Source organism: Oncorhynchus tshawytscha, linkage group LG06 (genome assembly GCF_018296145.1).
Source record: "Oncorhynchus tshawytscha isolate Ot180627B linkage group LG06, Otsh_v2.0, whole genome shotgun sequence".
Taxonomy (NCBI): domain Eukaryota; kingdom Metazoa; phylum Chordata; class Actinopteri; order Salmoniformes; family Salmonidae; genus Oncorhynchus; species Oncorhynchus tshawytscha.
The window spans coordinates 66,368,932-66,381,936 of NC_056434.1; the positions used below are offsets into that span (position 1 = coordinate 66,368,932).

The 13,005-nt window shown below is 43.9% G+C and overlaps 1 protein-coding gene across 1 annotated transcript in view; it reads right to left on the minus strand.

Moving 5' to 3' along the window:
- The window catches only part of LOC112253521 (LIM domain-binding protein 3), a 61,241-nt gene that overhangs the window by 14,367 nt on the left and 33,869 nt on the right, over nucleotides 1-13,005 (minus strand). Inside the window, exons 4-10 of the mRNA XM_024425468.2 lie at nucleotides 12,164-12,186; nucleotides 10,499-10,693; nucleotides 7,499-7,528; nucleotides 5,903-6,069; nucleotides 5,748-5,784; nucleotides 5,026-5,128; nucleotides 2,183-2,236 (exon numbers count right to left, since the gene is read on the minus strand). Coding sequence (XP_024281236.1) covers nucleotides 2,183-2,236; nucleotides 5,026-5,128; nucleotides 5,748-5,784; nucleotides 5,903-6,069; nucleotides 7,499-7,528; nucleotides 10,499-10,693; nucleotides 12,164-12,186 — 609 coding nt within the window. The remainder of the gene's footprint in view (nucleotides 1-2,182; nucleotides 2,237-5,025; nucleotides 5,129-5,747; nucleotides 5,785-5,902; nucleotides 6,070-7,498; nucleotides 7,529-10,498; nucleotides 10,694-12,163; nucleotides 12,187-13,005) is intronic.

The window sequence follows — 13,005 nt, forward strand, 5'->3', positions numbered from 1 at the left end:
TCCAGGGTCAGAGGGAACCACCTCACTATATGCTTGATATACACAGTCCTTACGCAATTAACACAGTGCATTACACATTGATTTGGAACTGTATAGTGTATCATACTAATATAATATAATCAGAGACAATCTAAGGTGTTGGGAGAGTTTCAGCCATAAACTCTGTTGGGGAAAAGGATTAAACAGAGTATATACCAACAACAGCAAAAAGGAGAGAAAAATGAACACACTCAGTGAGCATGGCCTAATCAATGAGTGTACGCTACAGAACATTTGTGAATTTACTTTTAAACATGAGTGAACATGAACAGTGGCGTCTCCCCAGATCTCGACATTTAAACACAGCTGACTTTGACATGAGGCCAAAACATTGAGTGAATGACTGTGGGAGAAGGTGGGGTTGAGGACTAGGGAGAACGGAATGAATGCAATGCCCAGGGGGAGCTGCCCAGGCTGGTGCAGGTTGGGGGACAGAGAGGGTGGCAGGCATCTAGCAGCAACAGGCCTGGTGGTGGTAGACCGATGGCTGACCCCTACTCACTTCCAGCACCCTGACCTCCTCTCCTGGACATCAATCTGACCAGGAAACAGTGGTCTCAGGCAGTCATTTAACCCTTCATCACTTTCTGTGGTGAACTTTGGAGGTTAGCAAGTGCTCCTAGGTTGTGGTGATAGTGGGTCTGTCTATGGTGTGTCTCACAGCTAGATGTGTGGAGCGAGGAGTGGAGTGCTGGCAAGGGAGGTGTGAGGATCAGCACAAATAGACAGGTGGTAGATGCTCTCAGTTTGAGTGACAGTTAACAGAGGAAGTGCCTTTGAGGCTGGGTACAAGGACAGGACAGGCCACAGTCACACAGATACAAAAGTCACTATCTTCAATTACTTCTGAATCCAACCAATGAAACCTATTACTAGGATAAAGTATTATAATCTAGAACACCTGATTTGTTACAACAGGAGTTGGATTGAAAACCTACAGGAGGGGGGCTCTCCAGCAGCTGGGTTGAAGAGCCCTGCTCTAGAGAGACCTCAACAAAGTCCCTTTTAGCAGATGGGAGTCTAGGAAACCCCTCTCAATTGTGTTTCAACTGGCCATCCTTGGGTATAAGTTACATTAACTCATCTGGCATAGGTTCAGACATCTAACTTCAATACCACTGGATCTCTATTTGAACGCAGACAGCCATGTACACAGACACACACACAGACACAGACAGACTTGCCTCACAACAAGGGGTTTACATAAATGGGCATTCTGTGCAGGTCATTAGGTACACACTGAGGACACTGGCCTTCAAAACGCATTTACCCTCTTCATGCAGGATTAATAGATTGCATTGGCTGAATTGCTGGGATGTATTTCCAGATGTTTCCGAGGGAATGACTGTTTCAAATTAGGGGCAGATTAAGGATAGTGTGCTTTGAAGGCTGAAGTCAAAATCTGGTGCCTCAGATTAACAACACAAGGGGAACTAGATAGAAGTAGAAAGAGGCCACACCCGACAGAGATGTTCAAAATAGAAGATTGCATACATGCACCACTCTTTCATCTGCCAAGGATCTATAAACAGTTTGGAATTTGAAATACTTGATCCGTAAACTAAATGACGCCATTTCATTTCTCACTTTATCTCACCGTGGAAGGGAAAAACTTGAGGACACTAATTTGAGGATAGTTTTAAAGGGTAACAAATGTATAGCGCCCCCCACTGGTAACATCTGCTTGGCACAACTGTCAACATAGGGAAATTGTGATCTCTCCCACTAAAGCAGCTGGGTTAGTAAGGCAGCTCCATGGGCAGGCAACCTGACACCTCGCGTACCATTTCACTCTGTTCCTCATTCTCTGGGAGAGACCACTCCGCGGTAGGTAGGCAAACACTGGCGTGTGTTTGCATGATACTGGTGAGGTGGGCAGGCAAGTGCAAGGGCAGGGGAGTCTTTAGCAAGGGGGAGAGAGAGACCGGTGCATGCTCTTACAGGCAATTAGGAGGATGAGAATTGAGATTACAGATAGTCAAGGAACGAGCAATGGGTCTAGTACTAGGTGGTTTAGAGACATCAAACAGGTATGTACTTTACCATGTTCAGCTGTCTACTGTACATCAAAGCAGTAGTACGCTTTAACCATAGAGGTTAGGATTCGTGGGAGGGGGTTGAGGGAGGGGGATGGATGGGTTACTGGAGAGCTGTCGTAGATGAGGAAGACACTGACTGACAGGTGATACAGGCAAGACTAAACACAAGGAAACACAATGATTCAGACACACAACATGAAGACAGACGCAAACACATAGCTGTCCACAGGTACCCCTCACCTTCTGTGCCCTTTACCTGGTTTTCAAACGGGACGTACGGTAAGTCTACATTAACTCTACCTTCTTGATTGGCAAAAACTGTCATTAGTCCCATGAATTAAACCTACAACATAACTTCTTATCGCCTACTGTCACAAGCTCCTCTATAATATTGAGACAACTAGTTGGGCCCTTGAGGCTTTTGAAAACATTATCATTTTCAAAAATAATCATTAAGAAAATAGGAAGTCACATGAGCCCTAGGCCCCTAAAATGAGCATTAGGTCCCGAAAATGAGCCCTAGGTCCCGAGAAGTCACAAACTGCAAAAACACAAATCCTGCCGGGAACTGAGCACACACACCAAATTACTTTCCACTAATTTGGAGTTGAGGGTGGGATGAGATAGCTATGGAGTGTTTGATGCAAAGCAATGGCGCAGGTCCTGATGTTTTGGAATGTCTGGTGTGTCAGTTCTAGAATCTGTGATGAAAAAAAAGAGGGAGTGAGGGATAGGAGGAGCAGAATACTGAATGGAACTGAAGTGTAGAAGGAGATCTTGTATGTGGGGCGGAGACTGAGGCCTGAGTATGATAGAGGAGGAAGAGGAAGCGTGATGAAGGGCAAGAGGGGGTCAGCCACCCAGAGGCACTCCAGTGCAAACACACTGTCTACCCAGCATGCATTGCATGCAGGTGGAAATATCCCTCAGGTGAGGTGAAGAAGAAGGGGGAAGAGGAATGATGCCAAGGAGCATGTCCAGGCAGGGAAAAGGCAGTTAGCAGAGATTTCCAACAGTTACAAACGGCCAGTAATAATCCACTCATCAGCCCACAGCAGAGCTAAGTAACACCAGTTCCGCTAATGTTACAACCAGACAAGCAGAGTTATCTTTCAAAGGGCTTTCAACACCTTCAAACATCGCCTCGCCGACTCTCACTACTCACATATTTGACTTCCTGTTCGCCTTTCTTATGCAGGAGGATGGGACGAAACCCAACAGGGTGTTGTCTGACGGCTGTGCTTGAATCCTGATATGATAGTCCCTAACTTCAGCCACATCTGACCTCCTTATAGTTAGCAGCTACAGAGACTCTTGCCTCATGGACAGACCATTGATATAATACTGCTTCTACGTAATAACAGACGATCAACAATTGCTAACAATTGATGGCATGATTACACTAGAGCTAATGATGGCTGAGTTCAGTACAATAATTACACAAAAAATGGCCCTGTGGAACAGACTAAATGGCATGTGTGGAGAGGAACAAAGCCCTGTTTTCTAAAGGTGTACCAATGAAGCACGTCAGTTCATCCTTCTGTGAGTCATGTGATAATTAGCTTGGTTTATTTTTACAGTGCTTCTGAAGAACTTTTCGGGATAACATTAAACAATCGCTTTGAGATTGTATTTGTAATAGATATCTTACAAAACACTTGACATGATGCAACATACAGTAGGTTAGAATTATGTATGGAAAAGGTTTTGCAAAGCCACCTGCTTTATATCAAATCTCTCCGTTTCTTTCTAGGTCAAGTTGTGTATATAACAGCTCAAACGCCAAAAGGCCTTTATCAGGAGCTTCGGTGAAAAAAAATCCTTGACCAACTTGCTTAAATAGTGAATAGCCCTGCCCTTGGTAGCTGAAAAGAAAACAGCTATTCAAACCTTTTCAATTACCAATGATGAAATTCAAAGTTACCGTCAAAGAAAATGAGTGAACTCCTCTCATTGATGTCGAAAGCAAGGTCATGGTCAATATGGAATCCAATCCTTTTCCTTCTGATTGAAGTCATACTCGTAATCACGTGGCCATCTGGCCATGAGCCAGATTGGAACCTATCCTTTTCATGTTTAAAGATCAGTGCATTGCACAATGCAGGCAGCACTCCTAATTATCCTTAGTTTAATTTATGCCATTCATCCTCTCTGGGAAAATCTCAAATTCCTCACTTTCTCATAGGCTGCAAGGGTTTGCTGCTCTCCACACATTCCAATGAGTCAGAGCCCGGGGATAAGGAAACAAACACACCATGTTTCATCGGTGAGGGATTCATCTTGAGATTCAATACGACGTTTGCTGATATGGGGGAATTGTTTATCCTTAACTGGACCCTTGACATCTTGTTTAAGTTCTATTTAATGGTTCCTTGGTGAAATGGTTCCTGTGAAAGTTAATAAATATATATATATAAAAAACTGACGTTTGTGATGACTCATATGTATAATTGTTTATTGTCTCTAAGAGGGCGTTGGGTTGCTATGCTATAAAGGTAGGCAACTATTTCCTCCATAACTTCCATTTAAAGCCTGTAAACTGCTACATCAAAACATAATCTCTTCTCCTTTCAGTAACAATCTGATATGAAAGCAACTAAAGGAACATTTTTTATTTCGTGGCATTGTTTTTATTCATACTTATCACAATGTCAAACTCAAATAGTGATAATTTAGGGTTGAAATACAATACAACTTTCTTACACAGCTGCAATTACTTTAGAAAGCTGGCATCAACTTAAATAGCCAAAATAAGAAGGGAATATGACATTGGGCTAAAATCTTCATTACAACATGTGATCAACAAGTATTGAACAACCCTATTTCCATGAACTCACATTCCAGCATCTCTAGCCTGACCTTCTCCTCACTCACAGTCCAACTGTTTTACCTGCTCTGCACTTCTCTGGTTGCTACAGTTACGTTCGGTCTGACACGTATTTTAAACCACGGCTTTTTCTGGCAGGTTAAGGATTTGAGCAGACAGGCCATTGTGCCAATTTTTCAATTTGGCAAAACGTGGACCTTTAAATTCCGTGTCAAACTTTTCCCTGTGGCATGAGGAAAGAGAGAAAGGAAAATGGGGGGAAGAGAGAGAAAGGAAGAAAGGGGGGTGGGGAGTGAGAGACGGGTTAGGGACTGTGGCCTCCACTCCCCTGCCCTGAGTCCTGTGAGGGTCAGAGTGCACTGGGGGCTCCCAAATCCTCAACAAACACAAAATCAACACAACCCCACTGGGGGCTCTATGATGTCCTGCACCATACTGTATCAGGGAATAAGCCCAGGCTTGAGAAATGCCTCATGAAGAAACAAAAAGGGATATTTCTGCTCTGTGTGTGTGGCAGCAACACGTTACGTTACGATTTTCAGCTAGAGGAGTCTAACAGACGGCTCATCATGAGGGCTATCCGTAATCCATGTGAGGGGGACTGCAGCGTCGAAACACCTCATGCTATTCTCACGGTTGGCTCAGCAGGACATGACTCACACTCTAACCTTCAAGTTCACCACAGAGAGTGGTGTGGAGCTGGGCCGTTTGGTAGGGCTGAGTGACTCAGTGACCCTTGACCACTAGCTAACAGCAGAAACTCTGCTCTGGGATCATCTGGGGCAATGACCAAATACAGCCTTTTTGCTAGGCCACACCGGTCGCTGCTGCTAGCTGCCTACCTTGATTTCCTCAGATGTTCCACATCTGGGTCTTGCACTAAACGGAGAGGGAGAGAGAAGAACCATCAGTAACTGAGTGTGTGGCAGGATAAGAGGGGTAGACTAAACTAAATTAAACAAGAACAGAATAGAAATAGAAAAGCAGCACTACTTACTGAACTCCGTTCCCGTGATGTGGGCGAGAAGGCGGAAGGACTTGGACTGCACCTGGGAGGAGCTGCGGGCCCAGTCATTCAACTCCGTGTCCCTGTCTGCAGTCTTGATCACAGCCTGATAAACTGGGGAGGCACTGTCTACCTGAGCATCTTTTACTGGGAGCGAACTGGAACCACAGAGAGAGAGCTGGCTCGTCACACTTGCACTAATTCATGCCCACCATAGCCTGACAGCAATCAGGGCGAATAGGAAATGTGGGGTGTTAATCGAATTCTGATCACAGTGTTACAAACTGCAGTCTGGAGGTGATTTTATATTACTGGGGTATGTCTGAGTGTATACATATAAAGTACTATAACTAACCTTTGTAGCCTACTTAGATGACTAAGGAGCATTTAGGAGAATGGGGAGAGGATCTATTTCAAAGGCTCCCTCTTCACTTTTAATTTGAGATGTAAAAAACAGGCTCGGTCTTGCATAAGGGGAGCTGCAAGAGAGGAGCTAAAAACTGGACATTGAAAAGCAGCATCCACCAGCATCTGTTCACACAAACCAGTGATAAAATGGTAAAAAGCTGTCAAATAGTTTCCTATTTGCAGAAGCTTTGCACGCGAAGCACTATGGCTACATAACAAACCCTGTGGCATCTTTTCTCAACAGCATATTTCAGAAATCTAATTTCATAAAATAAAAACACACATACTGTACCTCTAGCAGGAGGAAAGAGCTCAGAACATTCAGTTTAGTGTCATTATTAAACTAGTATAGTTCCTGGTATATGGCATAGCTAGTGCTGGTTAGTTGCACATTACTGATTGGGAGGTTCAGAGTATTGAGGCCAGCAGCACTTAATGTGTTCGTCCTCCGTTCCTTTTTATATCCATATAAATCATGCAGTTCTTTTGCAATACAAGAGATTACTGACCTGTGATAACGTCGCAGCTGACAATAAAATCTATTTTACAGAGAGCCTTGAAACATAAATTATCCCTGTGTAGCCAGCAGGGCAGTGGACTCCGCCTAAGAAACGATTTGCTATACCAAGACAATAATAATATATTTTTTTAAATAACAAAATAACAAAATTATGATTCTGTGGTTGACCTGTTGAGCAATATCGGTTTGCAACACACTCTGCTTTTCTAAAAACAAAATCTTTGTTTGGCATGAAAACTACTAATCCATGTCTGTTTTCCATGCATTTCAATCACAATACAATTTCAGCACAATTTTCCAACGGAATGAAAAATTGTTTGTTAGTAATCAGTCATTGATAAAGACCCACAATCCCTGAATATCAAAACACCATACTTATAGTGATGTCCTCGACAAACAGCTGCTCTGCAATCGACTCCCGTCAAACTTTGACGTCATCATTGCATTACGGTGTAGAGGCAACATCCGGCAATTCTAGACATCATTCCATCAACCCACAAACTACGCCAATTGGTGGCGTGTAGAAAATTGCCATGGGTAACAAAATCTCTAATCAGAGTGAGGATGTAGTTGGTTAGCAGTGAGGGGAACGGACGTAAGGAGGGAGGAGACAGCACACAGGCTGTGCTTCGTAGGTTGTCACAGAGCGGTCTACTTACGCCAAGGGGGAGCCGGCTGGGACTTCCTCTCTGTTCGGCAGGGAAGGGGTGGGGCGGGCGAGGTGGGGCAGTGGATGGATGGATGGAGAGGGGTGGGGGGAAGCAGCATGGCATGGTGGGTGGGATGGACAGTGCGGTGATTGGGATTGTTGAGGAGGAACCGAGGAAGTGAAAGAGGGAGGATTAGATATGGGCCCAGTAGCGGAAGGAAGGCATAGAGTGAGACCCTCAGCTTTCGTTAATCTCACCAAGAGAAATTTCCCTTTTCTCCACATATGAACAAAACAATTTGTCTGGTCATCAATTTCTAAAGAAAGTTCTCTGTTTACATGAAGCATGTGTGTCTATATATTTACATACATTGATACAAATCAAGAGTTTACAGTCCCTTTCATTAAACTATACATTTTGCACTGGGATGTCTGTACTGGGATCTTCAGGTATTTGAAAGGCAATTATGAGTGTGGGTGAGGGTATGTAAAAGGGTGGCAGGTAGCCTAGCGGTTAAGAGGGTTGGGCCAGTAACCTAAATGTCGCTGGTTTGAATCCCAGAGCAGACTTAGTGAAAAATGTGCAGATGTGCCCTTGAGCAAGGCACTTAATCCTAGTTGCTCTGGATAAGAGCGTCTGCTAAATTACTAAAATTCAAAAAGATCAGGGAAGGCTTGGTGACTAAAGGTGATTGGGTGGCTTTATGCTTGAAGGTGAGCAGCATGAAGACATTCATAGAATGGATGGAATCTAACAAATACACTTGAATATTGCAACAGGTGACCTGCATTTGTAACAAGGAATATAGATCAATTAGCTGATAATGTCACAAAAACAGAAGTCAGCATATTATTGTGATTCTGGATGGCCAGATAGCTACCAACAATGACAAGAAACTGCAATGTCGGGAATCGTAAGTGGCTCGTTTCAACTTGTTCTTGATACCAGGTCTTGTTTTGAGGATCACCACTTTATTTTAAGAATGTGAAATGTCAGAATAATAGTAGAGAAAATGATTTCTTTCACATTCACTTCTGAACCATCACATTCCCAGTGGGTCAGAAGTTTACATACACTCAATTAGTATTCGGTAGCATTGCCTTTAAATTGTTTAACTTGGGTCAAACGTTTCGGCTAGCCTTCCACAAGCTTCCCACAATAAGTTGGGTGAATTTTGGTCCATTCCTCCTGACAGAGCTGGTGTAACTGAGTCAGGTTTGTAGGCCTCCTTGCTCGCACACGCGTTTTCAGTTCTGCCCACAAATTTTCTATGGGATTGAGGTCAGGGCTTTGTGATGGCCACTCCAATACCTTGACTTTGTTGTCCTTAAGCCAATTTTGCCACAACTTTGGAAGTATGCTTGGGGTCATTGTCCATTCGAAGACCCATTTGCGACCAAGCTTTAACATCTTGACTGATGTCTTGAGATGTTGCTTCAATATATCCACATAATTTTCCTTCCTCAAGATGCCATCTATTTTATGAAGTGCACCAGTCCCTCCTGCAGCAAAGCACCCCCACAACAAGATTCTGCCGCCCCGTGCTTCACAGTTGGGATGGTGTTCTTTGGCTTGCAAGCATCCCCCTTTTTCCTCCAAACATAACGATGGTCATTATGGCCAAACAGTTCTATTTTTGTTTCATCAGACCAAATGACATTTCTCCAAAAAGTACGATCTTTGTCTCCATGTGCAGTTGCAAACTGTAGTCTGGCTTTTTTATGGCGGTTTTGGAGCAGTGGCGTCTTCCTTGCTGACTGGCCTTTCAGGTTATGTCGATATAGGACTCGTTCTACTGTGGATATAGATACTTTTGTACCTGTTTCCTCCAGCATCTTCACAAGGTCCTTTGCTGTTGTTCTGGGATTGATTTGCACTTTTGCACCAAAGTATGTTCATCTCTAGGAGACAGAATGCATCTCCTTCCTGAGCGGTATGACGGCTGCGTGGTCCCATGGTGTTTATACTTGCGTACTCTTGTTTGTACAGATGAACATGGTACCTTCAGGCGTTTGGAAATTGCTCCCATGGATGAACCAGACTTGTGGACGTCTACAATTTTATTTAGTGAGGTCTTGGCTGATTTCTTTTGATTTTCCCATGATGTCAAGCAAAGAGGCACTGAGTTTGAAGGTAGGCCTTGAAACATATCCACAGGTACATCTCCAATTGACTCAAATTATGTCAATCAGAAGCTTCTAAAGCCATGGAATTTTCCAAGCTGTTTAAAGGCACAGTCACTTTAGTGTATGTAAACTTCTGTCCCACTGGAATTGTAATACAGTGAATTATAAGTGAAATAATCGGTCTGTAAACAACTGTTGGAAAAATTACTTGTGTCATGCACGAAATAGATGTCCTAACCGACTTGCTAAAACTATAGTTTGTTAACAAGAAATGTGTGGAGTGGTTAAAAAACAAATTAATGACTCCATCCTAAGTGTTTGTAAACTTCCAACTTCAACTGTAGCTTACATGTCAAGAATCTAAGCCAACCCCGTCTGCTTTGCCCCATATTTGCGCACACGTCGGTTTTGTTGCTAAACAACCAAACCATCTATGCCTTTGTAAAAAAAAAAAAAATACAAATCTACATCTGTGCCTTAGAGCATCAAACCAAACCCCTCCAGGCAATACAAATAGTAACACACCACAAACACCACCCTTAAACAAACAGATCTCACTGCTACCTACTTGAAACAGTCTGAGTTGTATGTTCCTTCTTGACACATACAAAATACACTTAGGATATACAGTCCTGTAGAAATATTTTAAAGGATGGTAACAATCCTAGATCATCAGGGCCTGAAAAGGCATCCTGATGAAGTAAGTCTGCGGCTTTAGCTTCTCCAGCACAGCGCGGCTACATTACACTGTAGTGCTAGGCTAGTTCAGCACAGCCAGCCAAGGAGAGGAAAGGAGGGGTACTACTTAGGTCATGCAGGTTGGGGGAAAGGTAGAAAGAGAAGGAAAGTGAGGGAAGGAGTGCAGAGGAAGGGAGGGTCTTACCCGGCCTCGTGGCCCTTGGACTGTCCGGCGATGGCGTCCATGATGGCGTCCTGGGAGTACATGCTAATGGGGGTGTTGTACTGGGCATGGATTATGGTGGCCTTGCCCCCGGGACCCTTCACCTCGATGGGCTTGTGGGTGGACAGGGCAGTGTCCTTCAGCGCAATGGGGTTGAAGCTGGGCACATACTCGTTGCTGTCGTGGAGCGGTAGAGGGTTGGAGGAAGTAGGCAGGATAGTGATGATTAGGGTGAAGAGGAGAAGAAGTAAAGACGGAGAAAGAGGGGAAAGTGAAGGAAAGTGAGGAAGGAGGGTGGCAGTGGAAGGAGAAATGGTGTGAGATGTTAAGTGAAACAGTGTAATAGCCTGTTAGCAGATCAGTTTGTGCTCTAGCCAACTCCTCTGTCCTGTATAATGCCATGCGGAACATCAGCATGTACAGCACACAACACCGGGTGGCACAACAAAGGAGTTGGCTAATGCACAAAAGGGGACAATTAAGACTGGGGACATTCACGCCTTTTCTATGCACTTCTCAGTATTTGCTATACAGCCTTTACCTTATTCACCTACGTAACGTGCTCTGCAGGTGTGGCTAACTTGCTTTGAATGAATTGAATTCAACCTATGAATACGTGCAGAGAGAAAAAGGTGCATAAAAAGGGAATTAAGTTCCATTTACTCGTGCTTAACACGGGTCAGAATTCCCCCCATAGAGATCTGCTACTACAACAGCGTGGGGTTTTGAAGAGAAAGGCGGATAAAGAGCCATCGAGGCGCTGTATGTTACACAGCAAACATGCTCTGTAAATTCCCCAGTAGAGCAGGCACAGCACAGCTCACATATCTGCACACACACACACACACACCACACACCACACACCACACACACACACACACACACACACACACACACACAGGTTTCCCTCCAGATTACAGGTCAGCCCTCCCAGGTATGTGGGTGCCTACAGGCTCAGATGATGTTCTACAGCTGGCCCACAACTAAACTGATCAAGATAAAGAGCAAATGGATGTGTTAATATCAACATGCGCTGTCATCTACGTTACAAAAGCACAAAGGCTGACTTCATCATTCAAATCCCACAAATAAAACACAGTTGATCAACGCAGGCAATGCAATTTCAAAACGATCAGCCAATGACAGTTTTTTACAAGTCAATTACACAAGCAAATACTTCACACATCCACACGCTCCACCTAAATGCCATACTGTATGTACATGGCTGATGGCTCATGGGAGAATTTAGCATAATGTCAGAAAAGGACCTTTATTCTCTCATACAAAATATCCCAAAACCACTATTAATGAACAGGAATCTCATCTGCGAGGGGTTTTCAAGTTAATGATCACAGGCAAATTTGTTTTATGATAGGTTAGGATTTATTAGACGGTCACTCCCCTTTCTCTCTGGGACTTTGACAATCATTACAGACCAAACCAAAACTATCATTATCATTACCGATCCTAGAACTGCTCATCGGTCTCAAAAAAGGCATAATCACTACACAACAAGCCAAGACGATGCACATCCACTTCACACCAAAGAGCCTGACACGATAACGTGACACACTACACCATGCAGCTGAACCGCGGAACCGTTCGGGGGCGATCGCTGCTACGCCACATGCAGGGTAGGGTACTAACTTGGCAGGAGTGTTGGAAATAACCTGAGGCGGCGGCAGAGGAGAGAGAGAGAAAGAGACAGTGATTAACAAGGCAATTACACTCTACCACCCGCCACCGCCGAGGTCGCTTATTCGGCGTGAAAGTAGAAAATATAGATAGAAGAGGGTGAAGGTGAATACTGAGAATCACACAATGCAACAGTGAAAGCCATCAATGAAAAAAATATGTTTTCACCTTTGTTGCCGTTCATTCTTGATTATGATCATTACTGAGGCTCGTCCATCACTAATATAAAGCCGTGGCATTGCAGGCTCTTTAAATCTATAACGTGGCGCTAAAATACTATTTTTACGTCAGAGCAGTGGTATGAAGTGATAAAGAAAGTGGCAGAGAGTGCAACTGACCAAAGAGAGAACGTTGTACTGTATGTTTTGTAGACGAGGGTAGAAAGCGAGATAGAGAAATAAATAAAAGGGAGAGAGGTGAAGAGAGAGGGTCAGACGAGACAGAGGCAGACATATTGGGGTGCTGTATGTTTAGAGATGGGAGCAGAGCAGAGTAGAGAGGAACCTGAACCTAGCCATTCCATGGCTTTTTAAAGAGACAACAAGAACAGGTGCTGGCCCTGAACCATAGTGTCTTATAGCACTCTGCAATTATTGTGGGAACCCCATGCCTCAGATGTGTGTGAGGTTTTTTAATTAGGTCACGTGACTGCTTTCTGTTTTAGATAAAACTAGGGGAATGCTAGTTCACTGTATTCATTACAAAGACTGATATAGCAAACCCTGCTATTAGCGATTAATCTCTTTTAGCGATTCACCTCTTTTAGCGATTCACCACTTTTAGCGATTCACCAC